General features: G+C 46.5%; 1 protein-coding gene across 1 annotated transcript in view; it reads left to right on the top strand.

The window, feature by feature from the left end:
- The window catches only part of MARCHF4 (membrane associated ring-CH-type finger 4), a 111,828-nt gene extending 88,590 nt beyond the window's left edge, over nucleotides 1–23,238 (top strand). Inside the window, exon 4 of the mRNA XM_037398592.1 lies at nucleotides 14,517–23,238. Within this exon, the coding sequence (XP_037254489.1) occupies nucleotides 14,517–14,878 (362 nt within the window). The 3' untranslated portion in view covers nucleotides 14,879–23,238. The remainder of the gene's footprint in view (nucleotides 1–14,516) is intronic.
- The last annotated feature ends 561 nt before the right edge of the window (nucleotides 23,239–23,799 follow it).

The following is a 23,799-nucleotide window of genomic DNA, read 5'->3' as shown; positions in this document are numbered from 1 at the left end:
GAGGAAATGCCAGGCTGAGCACCTGAGCACCTAAGCCTTAGGGAGATACGCAGAAGTCTCTGTGCCCTTCAGCTTAGTGCACTGCTTGCCACACTGTTCATGCACTTCTCGCCCATTTTGCCTGTAAACTGGAGCTTCCAGGAGCTAACTGGAGTGACCAGATCCAGGCCCTATCATCAGAGCAGGGAGCTGGGATAAAGTCAGGCAGCCAGTTTGGGTTTTTTTGCACTGAGTCCCCGTTTGCATACTTTCAGCCATAATGTGCACGCTCGAAAAATCACTGAGCAAATAATTGATTTATCAGCTGTAAAGCAGGGTGTGGAGACAGGAACGGTCCCCACAGGGCACGTCTCGGGGCTCTTGATCCAGCTGGGCAGGGAGCATCCCTGAGAGCAGTTGCTGAGGGCCCTGTACCTGGGCTAGCAGCGGGAGGAGTGGCGCTGTGCAGCTGGTGTGCTGACTGACTTCTTGGCCACTATCCAGGAAGAGCTGATGCTCAGCAAAGTCGAGACATGCTGCCCCTCCATTCCTGAAAGATGGGACCTATTTTTATCTAATGCTGCATTGATTATTCAGTACGAGAGCAGAGTGGGCCAGCTGGCATGCGTGCATGTGTGCTGCTTTCACCAGCGGGCATTTCTGCAGAGGCTCAATGCGCCTGCTGAACTCCAGGGCAGCCCTGGCAGCTCTCCGCAGAACGAGCATGCCGCTGCTGAGCAAAGAGCCACGGGGTCTGGCCCTGGCTCTGAGCCCCCTCCCTTTCTGCAGGGAAGGAGCTTGGCTGCCAGCACGCTCAGAGCGGCACCTGGCCTTTCACACGTGTCCTTTCAGCTCCGCACTTTTCACCACATCTATCTCCATGAGTTTCCCACTGTCGCAACAGGGCTCTGGAGGTGTATTTTGTCATGAATAACCATATGGTGCTCTCTGCTCCAGTGGATCAATGTGTTTAGCATTTAATGAGGGCAACATAATTAATATTTTCTGAGGGAGAAAAGAAATCCTTTTGCCTTGTGAACTGCATCTTGTGCTTTCAAGGGTGATATGTTATAATCAGAATGATGCTTCCCTGTCACTAAACCCCGTGCTGAAATCAAATACGTGGTGTCCCTGGGTTAAACTCCATCCATGGGCAGAGGCAGAGACACTCACCTGCCTGTCACAGCTTCTATGCTACGGCAGGAGATTCCCTCATAGTCAGCTGGTAGGATCTCCCACACCAGCTGCATAAATCGTGCTATCTAGTAAATGATGGAAAAAGTCCTCAGCTCTGTGCCAGGCTGTGTTTTTCCAACTGCCTTCTGTGCCATCGCTCCTCCTACTACAGCCTCCATCCTTGCAGACACATTACTCCTGGAGGTGGAAGGCTGTGGTCCATGGCATGCTGCTGTGGCCGTAGCAAGAGAAGCCACCTCCACAGTCAAAGATGAGGTTGCAGGGTGTTCATCCCCGTGCATAGTGAGTGAGGCTGCCTTTGGTGTGTCCCCAGCTCTGTAGGGAGCCAGAAGCAGAGGTAAAAAGATATTAACATGAAGCTACATTAATCCAGCTCTGGGATTGCTTCTTAAAGTAGTGACTGATAAAAAGTTCTTTTCTGGAGAAAGTAGGAGGGATGGCTATGTATTAACTGAGCCATTTTCCAGACCCAGATACAACAGTCTGAAAGCAAGAATACTGCAAACAGGCCCATGGGCAAAAGTTGCTAAACTTAAATTGCTAAACTTACTCTGCCTGGAAGTTACTCCCTTAAGCAGTGCTTTTATTCCTGAACCAAAACCCACTGATGGTAGCCACAGCCTGAATACCCATACCACCATGCTGTGTTTAGCAGAAGTTGTTCAATAAGATTAAGTAACACCAAGAATCCTGTGCCCAGCAGTCCAGCCAGTACTTTATGTTCACGGAAGAAGTCCAGGCAGCAAACAAACCCACAGCAATGACATTCAGGCAGGACCGGTGAGGAGCGGGCACTCATCACTACCTGCTGAATGCAGAAAAGCCTGAAGAGCTGAAGGTCCAGGCATTTGCTATGCCAGGTGGGACAATTCACTCTGCTCAGCCATGGCCACATCATGGACCTCTCTGTGTCCTACAAGGCTCTTCTCCAGACCTTTGCTGCAGGCTTAGCCACTCTCAGTTCCTTTCACTGCTTGCATTCTTGGCAGCTCAGCACTGACGGATCCCATAGGTGTGTATGAAGCCTTATCTGCCCCTTTCAGCCTACATCAGCATTGACTCAGCTGGGCATCGCAACCCCTAAATGTCTTCAGCTCTGGTGGAAGAAACATGCATACCCAGAGCAGGAAGGCAAGAGTTTTTCCCTCCCAGAGATCCTAGCTAGTAACAGATCAGAAATGACAGACACTTGTCCTCTTGGCTTCTACCACCTTCCTTAATTTTGAATAGTGACTCTGTGTGAGAGGTGAAGACCTTTGCAGGGGAGAAAGTGGGACGAGACATGCAGGGACGCTGTAGGGGAGCAGAGAGGAGAGGCCACAACACCCAAGGTGGAAGGCTCCTGAAAATCTCACAGAAATCCTGGAGTCTGCAGTGAAAGATTTTGCACAGCTCTGGAGGACAAAGCAGCCAAACACAGGCTGCACCATGGCGTGTCCTAGGGACACGTCTATCACAACAAAAGGCTGGCCAAAGAGCACCATCAGCACCTTCTGCCTCATGTCCTTGGGATGCCTTCCTACATGGCAGAGGGGAAAGATGCCCACATCTCACTCCAACAAGGGAGCAGAAGCAATTGCAGCGCACATGCTGACATGCCATTTCAGAGGCACTCCCAGGTCCATTAACTTAGCTTATGTGCCCTACATTATCCTGGGGATGCTCTGCTACGGGTGATCTGTGCTCACCTTTATGTGTCTCCTAACTGGTCCCTATTCCTCTTAGTGGAAGAGTACTGGAGTGGCTGGAGCAGTCTGGAGGACTTGGGCGCAGACAGAACCTGCATCCCTTAGAAAACAAAAAACTGTGAAACTATTCCCATTTTTTTTTCTTACAGAATTTAATTTGCTAATAAAAGCAGAGAGGGAGGCACTAGTTCTACCTTCAATAAGCAGATGTCATGTTTTGATCATTATTGAACAAAGCATTTTGATTTAGCATTTAGAGATGACTGCTCATGCTGAGTATTCTAGATTCAGTGTCAGAACTGGAATACAACATTTTCAAAAAATTCAAGTCCAAACGAAACATTCTTACCTGTCTGGAATTATGTATGTATTCTTCCATTCTGAGGGACTTCTTCAAGTCTCACTCCAAGCCATTGTGAAGCCAGACTTCCAAAACCTACACAAAACAGCGCTGTTGTCCAGCTCTGCCTTTAAAGAAATGTCCCAGGGACGGCTGAGGATCCAGCAGGACTGCACAGGCAGCGCTTTGGTTGAAGTAACATTAGTTATGGGATAGGAAGGTTCAGGACCCAGACCTGGAGGGCTGACTGCTGTGGTACAAGCACAGTGAATTGGAAGCCACGTGCTTTTTCTCTCCTCACCATGAGTCCTCACCTCTGTGGACTTCTGTCAGGGAAAGTCTGGAAACCTCAAGGTTGAAAAGACCCATAAGATCACCCAGAGACAAGGGTGTGCATTTGGCCAGTGCTTTGTTCAATCTAGTTTGAAATGATTATTTATTCCCTTCTTTCAAGGACCTGAGAGTTATCTGTCATGCACACAACAGGTGTCTTTCACCTCTTGTGCACAAAGTCTTTTCAAAATGCAGGGTGTTAGCTGTCATCTCCATTTTAAATTTGGGGGCAAAAGGCACCAAAAGGATCTATATAATCCTAGCTACAAACCAAGGAGGGGAAATTTTAAGAGAGCCAGGGGGTATATGGATAATGTTTCCAAGCCCTGTCCCTCTTACGCAGGCAGAGTTATGGGTAGACTCACAAGCAGGGAATGCTGCTGGAGATGCATGACTCACAAGCAAGGCTGTTCTGCCTATGGAGCTCCCATTTTTATTTATTTATTTGCTTTTTCCAAGATTATTGCTGCCTGCATAACTAGAGAGTACTCTTTAATCCTCTGCTTTATTGTGTGCTGTGAATTAAATGCCACAGGAGTACAAGAGCCCTTAAGGGCACAACATCCATTTTGCTGTAGCTGTCCTCAGCCAGCTGAGTTTACAGGAGTGCTTTTGTTTATGGCTTATCTATTGCCAGAGTGAGGATTTCTCTGGGTTTTATTTTACCTGGTTTTGCTGTTATTTCTCATTTTGGATTTTTTGTCCCAGTTTTGAGGCAGGATGTAAAAGTGCTAGTCTGGGCAGGGCAGGAGAAAGCTGTGGTGGTTGATTGTTCATATGCTTACAGCTGAGAATACTGCAGCATTTCTCGAGCAATGGTGTTGCTGTGTGCAGTTCCCGGGGTCAGCCCAGCTCCTCTGTCACAGACGGCAGCCTCCAGACAGCTGATGCTGTTTTCCCATTGCAAACAAACCATGTGGGAGTGCTGAACGAAAAGGAATTTCCTGTCCCTTGGATACCTCCTATCAGCGCCTTAATTTTGCCAGTCTTTCCTCAGCTTGGGCCTTACCAGCTCAGACCTTCAGGGCCCAGCCCACGTGCACGTGTTGTAGAGGAGTGTGTGGGTGGGCAGAGGACATGGCTGAGAGTGGCTGCCCTGGAATGAAGGCAGCACCTCGCACAGGAGCCGGAATCTACCTTGCAGCCATAAAAGTTCCCCAAATGCTCCTACAACATACTGACCCCAGCTCCCAGCAGCTCCACAAGCCCCATGACAGGCACTCCTACCTGTCCTCTCAATTCATCTCACTGGATAAAGCACTCCTCCTTCCCCAGCTACAAATGCCATGTATGTGGGATGGACTGCTCCTGCTTCCAAGAGGAACCCATAGCATCCTGTGTGCACAGGAATCACTGCCGCATACTTGTGTTACATGAACTCATGATGTGCTGCAGCGTCACAACCTGGAAATTGCCTCCTGCCATAGAGCTCAGCAGCTTCCTGTGAACTCACAGTGCTGCCTGGAGGAGGGATGTGCTGGCTGTCATGCCAAGCACGCCTATCAGGAATAAAAGAGCTGCCTCCTTTCCCCGGCCCCCACGCTCTGTCCTAGTGTGGCAGGTGGCAAGGTCTGCCATGACTGCTCGCCTGGTGAAACAGCAGCTGTGGGGACCCTCTGAGATGCCAGCACACTGGATCCATCTCCCACCCAGCAGGGCTCTTGCTGATTCTGCGGGCAGGTGTTAATGGCTGCAGAGAGCTTGGGGTGTAGCATAATGACCCACCCAGATGGGACCTGCTGCTCCCCTTGCAGCCAGATGGAGCAGAGCAAGCAGGGAAGAAGGGCTCTTGCTGCCTTTGTGGGGGGTCCTGGCCTGCCTGGGGCTGAGGAAGCTTTAAGGAAGAGCTGTCCTTGAACCCCAGCTTACAGAGGAGGAGACAAGCTGTAGTAAACACAAGACTTGCTGGTTAGTCAGCAGTTGAAGGCCTGGGGACCAGTCTGTTCTGTTAAGATGGAAGAATGCATATATGCATAAAATACCTCCCCAAGACAGCTGGGAGCAGCTTTTCTGCATACAGTGGTGGGGGCTCTGCCCCAGCCATGGAGGTCTCACCCTTTGAGGAGCTCTGTTTCAGTTTTGCTAGAATTGTGGCCTCTGGGGCTCGAGGAGATCCAAGCACAGCATACACATTGCTGTGAAAGCTGCCTGCCACTGGAGCCCCATTACAGCAAATGCACTTAAAGGGTGCTGAGCAGAAGAAGGGGTGTTTTGTCTTCCCCAGACCCATAGGCTCCATGATGGCACATCATCCAGTGATCAACAGCGCTTAACAGGGTCCAGGAGTGCAGCCATCCCAGTTCTGCTGAGCCAAAACACAGTCCATATTAAAATACAGATAATCAGTTCTTTGGATATTAAAAAATGTGCATGGAGAATGATGGATAAGAAAATGCCTGATTATAATCAGCTAATTATTTTTTCTATACGCTAAGCATTCACTCGAGCTCTAATCATTACGAATACATTTTCAATTTATACTATACTATACGTCATTCAATGCTGGTGATTGCTAAGCTTGCACACCCTCCTTGTATAGTTCCAGAATTATTTAGAGTAGACCTTTGCTAGATGTCTTGTGGACCAGAGACATCCTGCTCACTGGTCCAGGTCATGCAACTACCATAAATATCTAAAACGCAGCACCAGCAGTTCCAGGTCACCCGTTACCTGAACTCCTGTATGCAGGGTAGAGTGCTCACTAAGCTTTTGAAACATTCTGGGGACAAAATTTATATTTTGGAAGGTGTAGGTGACAGTTATGAAGGAGACTATACTTTCTATTTCGTTTCACCAGAAAGCAAAGAATCTCTGAAAATCTGAACATAGCAGCAGTTTGTATGAAAAGTGACTGTGGGATGAAAGCATTCCTGAGCTGGAGAAAAGTGTGATGTGAGGATAATGGACTCCAGAAAAGCAGCAGCAGCCTCAGGGGAGCAGAGCGGGGAGCTCTCTTGGGAAGGAAATCTGAAGGATGAAAGAGCTGCAAACGGCTCGTGGCTGCCAAAAGGGATGATACTAAAGGCACAACAGCAAACTGTGCCTGTGCAGGGGAAGCTCAGAGGCGTGGGAAGGGAGCACCGAGGCTGCATTCGGAGCTCTTTGAGGACCCCAAATCAGAAGCTGCGATCACACAAAAGGCAGAAAGAAGAGCCTGCAACTAATGAAAAGTCTCTAGAAATCACATGGGCGTGGGGAGCTATCAGAGCTGAAGCCCAGGATGACCATCCAGATATACAAAAGGCAACAAGAAATGGCTCCATAAGCATATGTAAAGTAAGAAGAAGGACAAGGCAAATCTTCAGAGCTCAAATACTATTTGATGCCAACAGGGCCGAAGAATTAAATGTTGCCTTTGTTTCAGTCTTCAAAACTTAACTAAAATAATTTTAATGAGGAGAAAGGAGCCCAGGGCAGAATCAGAAAAGAACAGACTCAAAAATATTCAAATGAGTTAGCTCTGTCCTTGTCAGCATGTCCTAGTGAACTTCAGAGGAAGCTGCAGGAGCCGTCTCTGACCCATGAGCATTTCACCATCAGGAACCTGGGGAGGATGCAGGAGGTGCCAGGCAGCTGGGGAAACGCAAGCAAAGTACCTAGCTTTAAATATAATCTCTGTCATTAAAGAAGACAGGAACTGAGGATCAAGGAAATGAAGGGCAAATCAGCTTAAGTGATTCATAGAAAGATATTAGAATAATTTCTTAGCCAGCCAATTGATGAGCACAAGAGGATAACCCTGTCTAATTTGGGAGGGTAACTGTCCTAGTGACTAAGGAGAAAGCAGACAGTTCGATATGCCGTGACTTGGGCAATGCTTTTGGTACTTCGCCTTAAGAGTCTCCTAAACAAGCCAAAGAAATGTGGTCTGGATTAAGTAACACAGATAGATAACACAGGTGTTATTTAGATTAGATATCACAGGTGTACAGCCCATCGAGAAGCTGCTTTCTCAGTAGCTGTCAGTGGTGTACATAAACTGGAAACACGTTTCAAGCACAACTGTTTTGGACTCTGCTCTCTTCAGTGTTTTTATTAATGGCTTAGATAATGAAATAGCAAGTGCTGTTATAAGATTCAAAGACGACGCCAAACTTGGAAAGGCTGCAAGCACTTTGAAGGATCAGATCAGCATTTGAAATGATCATGGCAAATAGGAGAAATCAACAAGATGGAACTGAATATAAGAGAAGTGCAAAGTGCTACCCTTAGGAAGGAGAAAACAGAATCACACACACAAGCTGGACAAGGCAGTCACAGTGCTGAAGATAGCAATTCTGTGACATATCACTTTCTTTCATCAGGGTATCAAAAGGAAGGTGGGGTGTACAGTGCTGATTCTGCACCTCTCTGCTCTGGGGGCTGCACCCTCCTGGGGAGTTCACTTGCAGAAAAAGGGCAACAAAGTTAAGACGTTCTGAAGATGATGGACAGGAGTGAGGAGAGGGAGGGCATTACCTGATTCTCCACCTGGCCAAATCTGATGTTCACATCTCCCCTCCCAAAACAGCCCGAGTACAGAGTCCCACTGGTGCCATGACATTACTTTCAATTACAACTACTTCTCCCCACTTCTTGGTTCACCCTCTTCCCCATTGCCTGCAGAGCACAGCTCTGTGACCTTGAGTCTCAGCCACTGGAGGATTTAAAGATGCTAGGTTGTTTAAAGAACTTGTCATGTTAGCTGGAACTGACCCTGTCACAACATTGAGGGATGCCAGATGCTAGCTGCCCCTTTCCCAGCCCATTTCCCCCACAATGTTCCTCTGGCTTTCTGAAAAGCAGTATGGATTGGAAGGGTCCAGTTGGAGCTCGATGACTCATGTCCCACGTACTGTGAGATATTTGCAAAGCTGGGGCGAGGCAGAGATTCATGGTTATTTCGAAAGTGCTTTCTGGAATGGAGCAATCTCATGGTGACTATGAGAATTTGAAAAGTGGCGGGGCAGCCTAACTTGAGTGGAACACGGAGCACAGAGCAAAAGTCAGTACACTACTGTACTGCACTATAGAAACCTATGGCTAGGGAACATAATGAGTACAGAAGGAACAAAAGAGACCATCTGTGGGTAGGTATGGCCCCTGCAGTGTGCAGAGCCCATCAGGGAAACTTCGCTCTCCTGGCTTTGTTTTTATACCTTTCCTTGTACTGTTTGCCACTGCTAGAGGCAGGATGCTGTAAGAGACAGACCCCTTGTCTGAACCAATGCAGCCACTTTTCTGCTCTTCGGTTAAGATAAAAGGCAGCTAAGGATAGCGCAGATAGGATGAGATTAAGGCAAAGAGATAAGAGAGGGCTGAGCTGCTGGAGCTTTGGTAACAAAAGTGGGGGAATTTGAGATTGCCACAAAAGATTAAAGTATTCACAGAAAGGGAGGGAAAGGTTTGTGTATGCAATGATGCCAATAAAGAGAAAGCCCAGCAATGACCCTGTTATCTCCCAGGAGGATTGGTTTACCTTGGCCTGAGCCATGCTGCTGTGCATGCAAACATTAAGCTTTGATCACAGCTGCCATAATCTTCCCCTGACACCCAGCAATGAGAGCAACAGAAACGGGCTAAAGCATGGCAGCTATCTGGTTGAGGTGAAACCGCATTTGGAAAGGAAACCAAAGGGGGAAACTACTGCTGAAGGTGGAAACAAGAGGTGACAGCTCAGGTGGCAGGACAGGGGCTTTATAAGAAGCAGGACAGAGTAACTGGCTGGAATGGACTGTGATGTTTCCTCCTGTAGATAATAAGCATGTCAGTGCAGGAGGGATGTACCACATACTGTCAGCAGAAGCCTTGTTTTGGTGGCTTCTTTCCTGGTAAGCAAGAGAAACAGTTCCTGCCCCTAGAATTTACCTGTTTCTTTCAAGAAAATGCACAGCAACTGTTGGAAGAAGAGGACGGTTAATATGAAGCTGAAAGTCCTGGTGAAAAGATCGCTTGGTGGCAGAGGCTGACGATGTGCAGAAGCTGACTGCTTGTCATTTTTGGGAAACTGCTGCTCCAAAGTTGCCTTAAATTGGAGGCTCAGGTTAATCTCACAGGATGGTGGTATAGCAACTGATCCCCTCTTGCCCATCCAGAGGCACAAACACAGTTGTCCTTGTTACATCTGGGTTTTGCCCATGCTTCCAAGACCCTTCTAGCCCTTGGGCTGAGGACCTCTCTCTTGACCAGTCCTGCCACAGGACAACTGATGGCAATGCACCTCTGTCCCGACTGATGCCAAGACACAAAGGACCTTCAGCACAGAGTCCGTATGTGTCCAGCCTCAGCACCGGGAACATTTCCTTGCTCAGGCACTGCCCACGTGGATCATGATGTGGTGTGGGCAGGTACTGCACAGCTCAGAGAAATCTTACGGTGACATGAGACTTACCTCTGGGCCATGATACTCAGCCTTGGTCATGCTCCCTTTTCTAACTCTAGTGTTTTAAGAGTCCAGAAGCTCAGAGTTAGCTGTGGAAATCAGTAGAATGTGGACATTAAACTGCTTTCACAGGCGCTAGCTCTGTTGCAGACCACATCTCAATCATCTGGAATGTGTCTAGATGTCTAGTTATTCTTGCTCTGTGATGAACATGAGAGAGGGTGGGAGGTAAATGGAAGAGGTAAGTCTTTCCCCAGAGTCATCAGTTGTCATCTTGCTCTCCCAGATGCTTTGGGCATGCACTGACTGGGTATGCAACTGCACTGACAGAACCCTTGACTAGCTAACCTGTATTGATGTTGCTTACCTGTTGCTTTAAATCCAGTCTGGAACTCTGTGCTCTTTGGGGCTGGGTCACTTACTGTTGATAGTTTTGTATACAAGCAATAGTTAGGTGCTGAAAGCATAAGATACCAGCATAAGCAATGTGTACGGTTTGGGTATGACCTATTGCTAAGGTATTGTTGTGTTTGCCTGTGCTGTGATGCACAAAGCAGCTTCTCAGATCTGGGAAGTAATCCCTGCATCCAGGATAATCACTAGTCCCTCCTGCCTGGACTCCACAGAGCTCCACAGGGCTGACCGTGATCACACCCTCTGCATGGACTCAATAATAATAAAGCCACAAGAGAAAGAGCAGAAAAGGCTAATATTTGGAGAGAGTGAACACAGTGAAAAGAGATCAACACGATTTCCTGTACATACTCTCCCAGATTCAGCATGTGTTAATTCAGAGCACCTCACTGGGTTAGCTCTACCATGTTAGCTCATGTCGTGTCCTGGGAACAGCACAGTCACATCAATGTAGCAACGCAAGCAGAGGCATTAGAAATATTTCTTTTTTTTTGTAGACTTTGCTATCAGGTTAATGACCCTATCTCATAATATGGGCTGTCTCCAGCTCCAGAGCCATCTGGGAAATCTTTTCATGGCACCATCCAGTGCAAGTAGCAATGTCTAAGAATGTAAGAATGGCCAAGGCTCCATCTGGCCAGCTGCTCTGTTTCCATCAATGGCCACAAACAGGCATGAGAGTGAAATAAGAACAAGACAAGCGTGTATTATAGTTCCCTGGAACACTTCTTCCAGCACTGAACAATTTTCAGCTCAAGGAATTTCTTCTGATGTTGGTCCAGCCAGGTCTCTATTTGAGAAAATGGGAATGAGAACTGCACATCTTCAGTGCCCATGTTCCATTGGAGTTCCATTTCACCGAGACCACAAACAAGACCACAGTCATGGACTGGACACCAATCTGGACCAACACATTTTGCATGAAACTCACATTTTCCTTCCAAAGAGGATGGTTTTCACAGAGGATCCATATAGAACAGTTTTTGTGAAGCAGAAGAGGGCGAGATAAACTTGGGAAGAGTAGAAAAGACGAAGCCACTACCAGAATCCGTCTGAAATTCTCATATAGACATTTCTGTATTGAAGAGAGAGACGTGCACAAAGAGAGACACTGACAACAACCTATTAGCTTCCCCACGTACACAGGATTTGGCTTATGGAATAACTGCTTCTAGCTGGACACTTCTAGTTGAATACAGTTCTTCCTGAAGGATTTCCCACTTAAGTCTGGCCTTTAATTGGAAAGTTTCACCTCTGTAAACAAGAATGATCCTCAAGGGAGGGGTGTTTCTGTAGGGGGATGCACAGAGCTGAACATAGGAATTCCAATCCTAATTTATCTCAGGCAGACAAAATTCATTTTGATGGGAACATTAAGTGTCCTGCAGCTTGATATAAACTGATGGACTCTTGCTTACTTTTGGCATTTACTCTTGCAAATGAATCACTATTACTTCCACCTCCCTGCCCACACCTCCACTTGGTTCCTTTTTAATTTTACAGCTTCCTGAGCTTGACACTGGGAAATCGATAAGTAATTTAGAGCCTAGTAAATACAGATGAAAACAAGTTATTTTGTACTTTTATAAATATTTGGAAACCAAAATTATCTAAGAAAACAGGTGCTCAGTTGACTCAGCAACCCATCCATCACCATCATACAGTTAATTGCAAAAGATCATAAACATTTATAATTAGAAGGCAAACAAACAAGAATTTTATAAACAGCCCTCTTGAATCAGGCTGCGCATTAAATATTTGTGATAAGGTAATTAAGAATAGATTTACAATCCTGGCTCAGTGTTTAATACTTTGGAGAATGCATTTGATTCTATGGAGAATGTTCTACAGCCAGGGAGAAAACATTTGATTTCAACTCTTTTATCCAAGGCTTAAAGTGGTCTCAGAGAAACATTGACTCTGTCATTGATCAGAGTGGAATTTCATTCATTGCAGATCAGACAGCTCATTTAAATATATGTCTAATGTCCCTTGTCATAGGCTGATCCACTTCAGGCCTGCTTCAAAGCTCTGTCTCCTTGGCTGGAGCTGCAGGCTTTTCCTAAGTCCTGCTTTTTACGGTTGATGCTTTGATCAGAAGATGTCAGAATTCTCAACCGTGTTTCAAAGTGGGGAGGGAAACCCACATATTTTCTATTATGACATCATGGTGCTTGGTTATGAAAAGCTGGCATCACTGCAGGGTTACAGGTTACAGCTGTTCAGTCTCAGCGGTCTGTCAGAATCAGAGGGAAGATCTGCCTTGTACTGTAGTGCCCATTGCCATAACCTGTCCCAGACCACCCGGATCTCCATAATCTTAAACTATCTTAAGATTTTAAATGATCTTAAACTATCCCGTGTAATTACTTCTACAGCCAGTAAGCAGGCTCAGCACCCCATTACCATGAATGTGAGAATCCCATGAAGATAATCTGTGATCAGGTCAGCAGGGCTTCTAGTTATGCGTAGAACCAGAGAGGACAGAAATTCACTTTGTATTGAAGCTAGGGGTTTAAACTCTGTAAAATTAGATGCAGACCCTAAGAAACCAGGTGGCTGCGTCCCATCAGTGAGCAACAGGGAGACCAGCCCTAAGGTTAGGATGACCTTCAGATATTTGGGGTTTTGATATAGCACAGGTTTACTCCAGTAATTATCTGCCATCAGAAACTAGAACAGTCTAGGAAAAGTGGGTGGAGGGGAAAGCCATAGCATTTGATTCATCAGGGATAGCCATAAACCACTTTATTCTGTGGTGACCATCATCTCTTTACACATTGTTGGTCAAGGCAACCTCCTAATTTAGGCATGATTTTGCTTCTTATTTCTTGTGGGTCTTTCCTTCTTTGCTCTTGTATTTATATGCTTGCAACAGGCAGGCAAGACAGCTGCTCTTCCTTAGAAATATTTCTGATAATCTTGATCCTGACCAAGAATGGTGAAGCCATCGTTAGGAACAAGGAAGCTACCCATGTGCTAAATCACCCAGTCCTACCAGCTGCTCTGGCTTCAGTTACACGGGGCACAAAGGCACTTCCCTAACAGACAGACTGCTGCAAAACAAGGAGACTCAGGGAGACTCAGACACCCCTCGTGCTGCATAAATCCCACTCTCTAGCAAAGCTTGTTAATTGCGTTACAGTGTGTCAGCTAAGCCAGTCTACCTGAGATGTTGCAGCTTCCTTCAGCCTCGCTGGAGAGCTACACAGTGTTGCAGCCGCTGCTGGACCCAATGCTTTCAAAGGGTCTAGGCAGAGCCTGGCAGTTTGAAGAATAACAAAGCTCAATACTCAAGTACTGTCATCACCTAAAAGCTTCTAACATTATTTAATCCTTCAATCTTCTCGCAAGGCTGGGGAGGATGACAGACTGCTGGGAGGTGAGCTAACTGCTGGGTGGCAGGGCCTGAGCTGCTCACTCTTTCTAACGCAGGTGTCCTACAGCCCATTGCCACCCCCCACATAGCTCTGATGCATGCAGATGGGTAGCAGGACACGGGCATTACGTGCATATTCAGTGCACGCAGGGTGTAAACTCATCTGCCCTTTCTTTCAAGTGTGTTGGGTTTCCCCTTGGAAGGGAGCAGTGACATACGGATGAGGTACCTGCTCTGCAGACGAGGAAAACGTTGCCTAGGATGACAAACCATTTGCAGGTATAGACAGCCCCTTTTTTCCACTCCATTGCCACCTCTGGCCTCCATGTGCACGTCTGCCGTGCTGCGGTGTGTGAGGGGAGAGGCTGGGGCTGTGCACACACACGATGCTGCTGCAGCAGACGTCACTGGCACGTCAGAGCCAGGCACACCCCCTGCAAACACGCACCGTTAGCTTGGTGAATCACGCCTATGCAGCAGGCAAAACTAGTCCGGGGACAGCTAAACCTTGGGCGTTAGTGGTAAACAGACACTGTTTTGCTCTAAGAGCATAACTCACTCTGCTGCACTCACAGTCCGTTTATTGATTGCCGAGATAAAGCTGTAATCCTTCTAATTCAGGGGAAAAGGGATCCAGCAAGACTGGAGCACCAGTGCTCTGCCAGTCGGTAATTAAAATACATGATTTATTGTTGAATAAGCACTGGCTGAGGGAGAGCTGAGCTAACCAGCTAGCTGGGGGCAGGATGCTGGGTTAGGTTTATGGTTCTTTAGTCTAAAGTTTTGTTTCTGTTTTATGTTTATTTCTTTCCCCCTTCCCTCCAGGTCTAATAATACACGAAGGGCCCTCGGTTTACCGGATTTTTAAACGGTGGCAGGCGGTCAATCAGCAGTGGAAAGTGCTGAACTATGACAAAACAAAGGACATGGAGGAACAAAAAACAGGGACCAGGACAAATCAGCGCCCCTCCTCCCAAACCACCCACTCGTCCTCCACTGGTGGTACAGCCACTAACTCCGCGCCAGCCGACAGCGGGGCACGGGCTGCCGGCCATGCCACAGGCACCCTCTCTGACCACCACTGTGCTTACACCATCCTGCATATACTCAGCCACCTGAGGCCTCACGAACAGCGGAGTCAGTCTAGTAGTAACAGAGAGCTCGTCATGAGGGTCACGACGGTCTGAGCCGAGGAATTCAGGAGGCCTTAACACGAAGCGGAGGAGACAAAGAACTCATAAAGCAGAGGAGCATGGTGTGCCTTTTTCTTTCTCTTTCCTTTTCTTTTCTTTTTTTTTTTTTTCTTTCCTCCTCTCCTTTTCTTTTTTGGTAACTGCACAAAATATAAGAGGCGGCACCTGGCCAGCTGAGGGAAAAAGCAGGTGGAGGGAGAGCTGCACACTCATGCTAAAGAGGTTAATATTTTCCAGCCTGTTTAAAAAAAAAAAAACAACAAAAAAACAAAAAACACACAAAAAAAAGAGAAAAAAACCCAACAACACAAATCACAAAAAAACCCAACAAAACAAGTGCAATACAGACTACAAACTGAGTAGGCAGAGTTCTGGGGAAGCAGAGGAACAGACGGTTTAGCATGTCTTACAAATCCTATTACCTGGAATTGGTAACCCTCTGTACACACAACTTGTAAACACACGCACGCACACACAAACACACAGTGTGAGATTTTAAAAACAAGGAAGGGAACGAAATATTTGGAGTATTTTTATTTTCCAGACTGTGATTAACCAGGGCTGTGAGTTGTTTTATTTCATGAGTCACTCTGGAGCCTTGTTCAATTTATCGTAGGATACCTGAAGTGAAATGGCTGGGGATTTTTCAGTATTGATTTACAGAAAGAGAGATTGAATCATCCCACCAAGATAATCTAACAAATCCAGACATACCCAAATTCCACCAAAAATACTGGGTTTTTTTCTTAGTGTTTCTGACAAGGGATTTGTGAGGGTGGAATTGGGAGGGGGGAGGGCGCTCCGTGACCTTTATTTGACATATAGGCATTTTTGGCAAATTTTGTACAAACTCTCCACAGGTGTTTCAAGCACAAGTACTGGTGTGATTTATGCCTTCATAACCCCAAATCCAGCATCCAGATCTTGCCACTCACATCATTTTCCATGCAGACGTTCCAGGTTGATTTCCTTCCCTTTGATCACAAGAAGCTGACCCGTCTCAGTGGGTTTCTGCTTCCTTTCTGATTCAGACAGTCATGCATTAGAGGTGTAAATCTTTTTTATTTCCAACCCACCCCCCCACCCCCCGTATCCCTGCTGCTCAGTTTGCAACAGTCTCACTCAGTCTTGTAGGCTGAGCCTTTCACATCCAGTCTGTTAGTTTATTACTGAGTCTATACCATTCAATCATTCAAGAGAGAGTCTGAAGAGGGAGCACAGTTGCTGATCGAATATGTAACACTTCTAATAGGTCTCCTTCTCTGGGATATATCCTCGAAGGTACCGGTTGCTCTTCAGGAACATTCTCTTTCAATGCACAATGGCTGAATCATTTGTGGATATTAAAGGGACACTGTCAAGTACTTTTTAAATAGTTTTTAGGGTTTGGGCTTTTTTTACTCTCCATTGTTTGTAATATTCTCTTACAAGCTTGAAAATAAAATTTCTTTCCCTACCGATTTTGTCCTTTTCCATTTGGGCACGTATTGTTCTCTCCACTCACCCCATTCCCTTCACCACCCCATTCCGCCTCCTCCCCACCTTTCTTCTGCAACTGGAGGAAATCCACGTTACCGATTTCCTGCTGACTGTCCTCGCTCTGCGGAGGGTATGTCCCAGCTCTGCGGGGTCGAGCTGTTTTGCCAGTACATCAGCCACGAAGAAAGTTAAGAGCCGAGCCCTAAAAATATAGAGATTAGCTAATTGAGGAGCAACAGCTCAGTGATCCCAAAACACTGAACCCACAGTGATCAAGCCTGAACCCAGCTCCCCGCATAATTTAGGACTTCAGCCAAACTGCATCCATTTAGCAGCAGTGCTGAGCAGCGTTGCACAATGGCTGTGTCCAACTGCCCTCCGGCGTCCTACCAGCACCTCTCACAGCTTCTGTTGGAGTCAGGGCAAAAGACAAGCCACCAGCTCCTTTGGCAGCTATGTTGTCGTGGGCCAGGTGTTTCTGGACCAGAGAAGGTGTCAAACTTCAACCTCCGGGTTTGAACCAGCCATTCCGCAATGCTGAAGATGGAGGTTAGCACCTCAAGGCAGGTTGTATTTTTCACCTTGATTACTTGACAGTGTCCCTTTGAATATCAGAATGCAACAGAACAGGTACTTCTCTGGCAGAGAATGTGGGAGGTGAAACACCGGCCAAGAACGCTGACTTACTGAGGACCCGTATGAAACGGCATGGTTTCTGAGGCCACTGCACCTTTATCTGACCAATCTTATTAGCTACCAAAGATTGCTTTTGGCAGAGGCAAGGAAGCAATGTTGGTGGGCAGAGGGAGAGGGAAGGGGCAATTCCAACCATCTCTAAAAGCAGCTACCCCCAGAATGAAGGTGCTGCAACGAACGGTCTCTGGAAGAACCGCTTCTGATCCACAGTAGAGAGAAACCTGGCCAAATCAAGCAAACACAGCAGCCTCTCGCCCCCTACCTGTCCTGGAAGCTGTCCTCATTCCAAGAGATGAGTAATTACGGTGGTTTTGGGAAGGGGGAAGCATACCCAGATGAAGGGACAGCTGTCAGACATGATGTTGTTTCCCTCCCTGCCCTCCACTCATTTAACATGGAGAAGTCAAATTCCTTTAATTTGGCTAACAGCTAAAAGTTTATGAGGTCAGAAGCACAACTTGCCATGAAAGAGTGGTGTGATCTAGTACTCTGAGCACACAGGACTCTGCATACTCTCACTCCAGCTCTGCCACTGACTCTGTAGCCTTGGGCTGTTCGGCTCAGTCCCCCCTCCACACAAAGGGGGAATAACAATACGTACCTACCTCACAGGGGTGTTGTGAGAATCCGCGTTGGTAAAGCCTGTCGAAGTGCTAAGTCTACCACCGGTAGTCACAAAGCATGCGGTGGGGGTGAGCAGCGCTGCCCTTTTGCTGGTTACAGTCCGAATCACTCAGCGGGAGTCCCATCGGCCCTCTCCTGCTTGGAGATCCTCCTTGATCCGAAGCAGAGGGTGTCGTCCGAGTGCCCTCTCCTCCATTGCATGACATTTTAAGCAGCTGTGAGGTGCAGGGTAGTGACAGACATGAAGTCCTACTTGACCAGGGATTTGCTACAACATTTTCTATATCTGTGGGGTTTGTTGGTTTGGTTTTTCCATATATTGTGCTTAGAAATAAACTTTCCACTTAGGGCTGGCGGTTCGGGGTCTCTTCTGTTGCATGGCAATGTATACAAGTCTTATTGTCTGTCTTACTGTGCAAATGATCCCGCAGCCCAATTTCAGAGATGGGCATGGTCTGAGCCTTTTCACAGCGGCATAAGACTCAAAAGCCTGTCTAGACTGTTTAATATTTAAACAACACTATGAACTTGTCAATTGTATGTGTTCTGTGCAATACGAAGCATGTCATTAGCTGGCTTGATGGGCAGAGGGGCTAAAGGAAGGTCAAAACTTGTTCAAAGAGCTTCATACATGTGCCAGCATGGAGCCGAAGGGCTGCCACCAGCAATGCAAACTCGGGGAAGCCATTGGAAACTGTTTTCAGAACAGTTTACTCCAGAACAAGGTACTTCTGAGTTTATGAATTTCTAGGCTGCCAGCCTGAGAGAACAAGTGCAAATTTAGTATGGGGTTTGGGGTTTTGGATTATCTTTTTCTTTCTTCCCCAAAGTATGGATGGCAGAAATACTGATGAGGGTCTTTTCCTTCCATAGCACAGTTCTCTTGTCTCCCACAACCTCCTTGTGCCATCCCCTTTGTGCTACTATGCAGGACTTTAAAAGGTGCAAACGGAGATAGTATGTTCCCGAGACATGCAAAACACGCTGTGTATTGGGGGATTCTAGCAGACAGGAGAGATGGGGCAGAGCTATGCTACAGAAGGCATCTCTTCTTCCCAACACCTTTCCTCTAGTCTTGTCTGCTGGGTTTCTGAAGAGATGTTCTTGTGTTTTGTTACAAAGCAGCCAGATCAGCTCCCACCGACAAACAAAGCCTGCAGAGTTTGGCAGCTGTTTCTCCCAGTGGAGAAAATTCCAGGCCCTATCACTGTGGAGAGCCCTCAGCTCTTGGGCTTTGTGGTCCTCCAATACCATTTGGGGGTGGTCATTGTGGAGGACTGTGTTCAGCCATCATCAGAAACTGTGTGTGCGTGGTCCTGCTCATTCTTGTGATTTCTGCTAGTTTCCTGATTTTCTGTCAGTTTTTACAGGTCTTTCTGGTAATGCTCTTCTGGTTATGCTCTTCAGAGGTGTTTTGCTCTGTGTCAGTTGCTAATGCTATTCTTGCCTACTGAAACATCAGCGGTGGCCGCCAGCTCCATAGCTTTCCCATTCCTGCCCTCCTGTCTCTTGGTAAATACCCACTGCTAAGTTCAGACCCCCTTCCTCTGTGCCTACAGTGGCTCAAGCACATGCACTAACCCAAGGGTCGTCAGAGAACACAGGGACCACTCAAAGCCTGTATCAGTAGTCAGACTCCGTAACCATCAGTCAGTCCTCTTTGCTGTATATTCCCTTTGCCAGTCTCAGTGCCTGCTGTTAATTGGTTGCCACAAGAAGTCCGCAGTGCTAGCAGAACCCACATAGCCAGCTGGCACGTGGTTTCCGATTTCAAACGTCAGAAGTGATGGACTGTTTTTCAAGTAAATCAGGTGTGGTCCCTGTTGTGGTTTCCCAAGCAAGGTGCTGAAGAGGTCCACATCTTATCTTCCCGCGACAGGCAACCCAAGGAAAGAGCAAGACAGGAGCACAGAGTTAAGACAGGCATCAGCTGTCCACCATGTTTGTACCCAGGGAGAAAGGAAAATACTACTCATGTCTACCACATCCCTACCACATCCTTCTCAAAGCCCTTGTGTCTGTCAGTAGTAAAATGTCAGAGATAATGCCTGTAGATGGCGGACAATTCTGAAGACTTTCCAGACCATCCCCTGCCCACGTGTGGTGATCAATCACTCAAGCATCTTCCCTTTGTTTTCCTCCAGAGACAAAAGATTATTTTGACTGAACAAAGCACTGCTACTCTGCAGCGTAGGAGGAGGCTGCACCATTAGCACTTCGAATCTGTGGTTCATCCACCAGGACCCCTGCACATCTCCTTGTGAGAACACGTGGCCAGAAGACCTATTCCTTTCACTTACTATTGTACATCAGTCATGCACCTGGAGGGAAAGAGTCAGCAGTGCAATTGCCTTAGTGACTACAGCTGAGTATCCCAACCTCCCCTCCACTGTCACCTCACCTGTGACTGCTCCTTGTTCCTGAGCCAACAGATGCCTCTCCCTTCTGCCATCCCTAGCCTCCAGCCCTGAAGATCTGGGCAGACAGATACAGGATTCCTCACAGACTAGTTTTAGCGTCTTCTACATCCTTCATGCATCCAGACAGGCAAATTGATTTCATTGACAGACAATGACATATTTAAATCCTGAGAGAAGAAACAAGTGTAGGAGCTTATTGCATTGACCTTCCCCTCTTCTTCCATGTTGAAGGAAACACAGTGAAAACATCAGTTGGTTACCATATGACAGCAACGAGCTGATGGCTCTAGAAATATCTCCCTCAATAATGCAAGTCTGACATGCTGCAGTTACTGAAGGCAGTCTTTGATCTCACAGCTATCATGCTGGATACAAGGCGAACAGAATGTGGCACTTCTGTGCTGTTTACACAAACATCAAAAACTACCTTAGTTCATTATTTAAATTACCTCCAGGTCAGTGGGTGAATTTCTCCTTTGATGAAAGAATGATGTTTTTCTGTCCCAGAACTGGAATTGCAAGGCAAAATATTGTACACATATACATATATATTTATAAACGTTATCCTGAAAATATAAAGAAAAGAAAAAACTCAAACAAACCACAAAGAATACTTAACTATATTGAATAAGTCTTGACAGGAGCTTAGGATTTGCCATGTGGAAAGTATGACATGTGATTTAACTTCAGGCAAACAGAAGACAGAAGTGGGACATGCTTTTGTGTGACCTCTCGCCTTTCTCTGGCTCATGCTCATTATTGTAGAGCATTTAATTAATGCAAAACTATATGGAAAATAGATGATGAGCTCCAGCAGCAGGAAACAGACTGAAGACCCCTCAAACTTATCTGAACCATAGTCAAACAAGCACAATGATGCAAAAGCACAAACACCTGCCATTACACCTGTTTGAGAAGAGAGGTATTTCTGAACAGGGACAAGGAGTCAGACAGAAATTCTTTTCCAAGCCACACTGACAGTATTTTTCCCAGCTTGTTTACATCCTCTTATTAACCCTTTTTTCCGAGTGGAGAAGAAAGGAGAAGAGAGGAGAAGAGAGGAGAAGGATTCTGATACCCAGGACTTAAACAATAAAATAACAGTAGAGAAGAGGTACTAAGGGCAGATGATCCTTTATATGTTATGTTATGCATCAAGATGTGCTTTACCAAACAGAATTAGGACATCACATTCAGTTCCCTGCTTGCTCAAAGAAAGTCTGAGTGATTGAGTTTGCTCATAACCAAGGAGCCTTCCTAGCGTGTAGCTTTCTACAGGGGACCACAGCTTCCCTCTGGATGAGAGAACGTTTTGTCTCCAGTTGCATCCCACTGTGGCAGAGTAACAACCTGTTGTTAGCCAGTCACTGATGGGCAGTGGGAACATCTATCAGCTTATATGAGTTTTGATATCGATAATCACAAGAACTGCACAGGCCCAGCGTGCCCCTGCAAGTGGCCTGTCTCATCCTTTCACAGTTCAAGTTGCTGACAGAGCTACTCTGCTCTTTGCTCTTCATTACAAGGCAACTTTCCTTTAAAATCCAGCCTGCCACACTTCTCTGGGAGTTTTTCCTCTGCACATTACAGAGGTTCAGTTTAGTCCTTTTTCCTAGAAGGATGAACAGATTTCTACCTAACCCACCTGATCTTCTTTCTCAGCTAGAGAGACAAAAAATGATGTTCTCTGCACAGCTGATCCCAGTACCTATGTTCTTATGAGATTATATTCCCTGTCCCCTCCCACTCACTACTCCCTACCTTCACTTTCCTTTGGAAAGGGGTGATTCATTGCTACTAAATGGTAGAGATGAGAGTGTGGACAGCCCTTCTACTAGTTGCTAACAGGCACACAAACCTTCTTCCCATCCCTCTAGACTGGTGTTGCCAGCAGAACCGTTTTCACGGAGTTTAGCTTCTTGATCCAGAAGAGCAAATGCTTTCAAGCATCTCCTTCACTGCTATCAAGCTGTGGGATAATGGCATGGGGAATCTTTTGTTTCTTAGCCTCAGGGTAACCAGAGTGGATGATGTACCTGAGCCAAAAACACAGTGAGGACAAACCACTTGTATTTTAGATCACGGTAAAACTGCGTGAGGTCTGCCCTGTTGACAGGGGAGCAAGAATCTCTGTCAGATTTATATGGTGGCAAAGCAAAATGCCCTTGTCCCTCATGTTTTTAGCTCATACACGTCAGCTCTCCGTTATATAAAAGACCCTCTGTAGGCAATGCAGGCCAGGCTTGGGGAGGAAATCTTCCTCATTCCAGAAGCACAACCAGCCCATAGCTATGCATCAACCCCTTCAGGACTTTTTCTCCAGAGAGGCTGATAGTAAACAGGGAGGTAGCTAGTGGGGATAGCAAGAACGCTTCCCTGGATCTTCATCCCCAGCAGGCACAGTCCCTAGTAGGCTAATTCTGCATCTCCTCACGAGTCCCCTTTGAAATCACTCCCAAGGACTACAGTCTGATCCTTCACTACTACAGGGTCTGCCCAGGAGAGGAAGCAGTGTGTCTGCATGGATCTCCAAGGTCTGTTGGTAGGGTCCTGAGCCAGGCCTGGAAGAAATCACTATGTTCACTGAGGGATGAGATAACTCAATGGTGTGTCCATGCAGAAATACTCTCTTTGAGACTTCTACAGAGATGTCTGGGGGGTTGGGGGGAGGGGGGTGGTTTTGTTCAGGGCAGGAAGCACGGGGAAAGGAAGGCTGCAATGTAAGAAACAATCAGCCACAATGGAGGGGTTGACTAAAAGGAATGACCATGTCGACTGTGTTACTGTCCCATCATTCTCCTGAACCCAGAATGGAAACTTCCAAGTGCTCTTCATGAGCTTACGTTTATTAGAAAACTATTCCTGGGTGTTCAAGGTTGTTTTCTAATGAAAATATACATAATAAAAAAAGCAAATGAACGACTCTTGCTAATCTTTTCCTCTCCTCTGTTAACTTGTAACACATACTGTGAAACTTACCTCCTTCCTTGTTTGTTTACCGCCATTCCTGGTCAATAAAAATCTCTTTCTTTCTGGTCATGATCCACACAGGGCCTTATACAGTAAGTTTTCATCTTCTGCCTACACATCAGAGGTCAAGACTTCACATAAGGCATTTGAAGAAAATTCCATGGCTTAGCATATATAACAAAATGTGTTAGCACTTTGACTTACCAGTTGTTTATGGCATTAAACAGCAAAAATCCTTTACTGAACATCACTATAAGGTTCATAAGTAGTGCCTTCCCTATGTGCAAGAGAGAAGCTTGAGGCAACCAAGGTAAGTACAGGCAAGCATTGAAAAAAGCTGTTATTTTCAGAGTACCTACTCTGGTGTGCTAGGTTCTTCCCCACTGTACAGGACTGCCCTTGACAACGGACATCTCCCATCTAAACAGTAATGGAGCCAGCCCTTACCCCAGGTCTTTATCTTCTGCAAATTGCTGTGTGAACTTCAAGACAGAGGGAATGCTCAGAGCAAGCATGCAGACAGACAGTGGGGACAATGGAAGCAGTCACCCACGTCGTGGTAGGAAGGGGCTGGTAAAGAGCTAGGCTAGATTCACAGCCCCTCTCCTGAGTGCTGAGCGCGTCAGAGCAAGCTGTACCCCAGGACATCTTTTGAGACTGCCCTTGTTTCTGTAGTGCCTACTGAATGCCTAGAGCATCACTTTTCAAAGCGATGTGCCTAGAAGT

This window comes from Falco rusticolus, chromosome 8, assembly GCF_015220075.1.
Source record: "Falco rusticolus isolate bFalRus1 chromosome 8, bFalRus1.pri, whole genome shotgun sequence".
NCBI classification, from domain to species: domain Eukaryota; kingdom Metazoa; phylum Chordata; class Aves; order Falconiformes; family Falconidae; genus Falco; species Falco rusticolus.
This window is presented reverse-complemented; position numbering and strand designations above follow the sequence as displayed.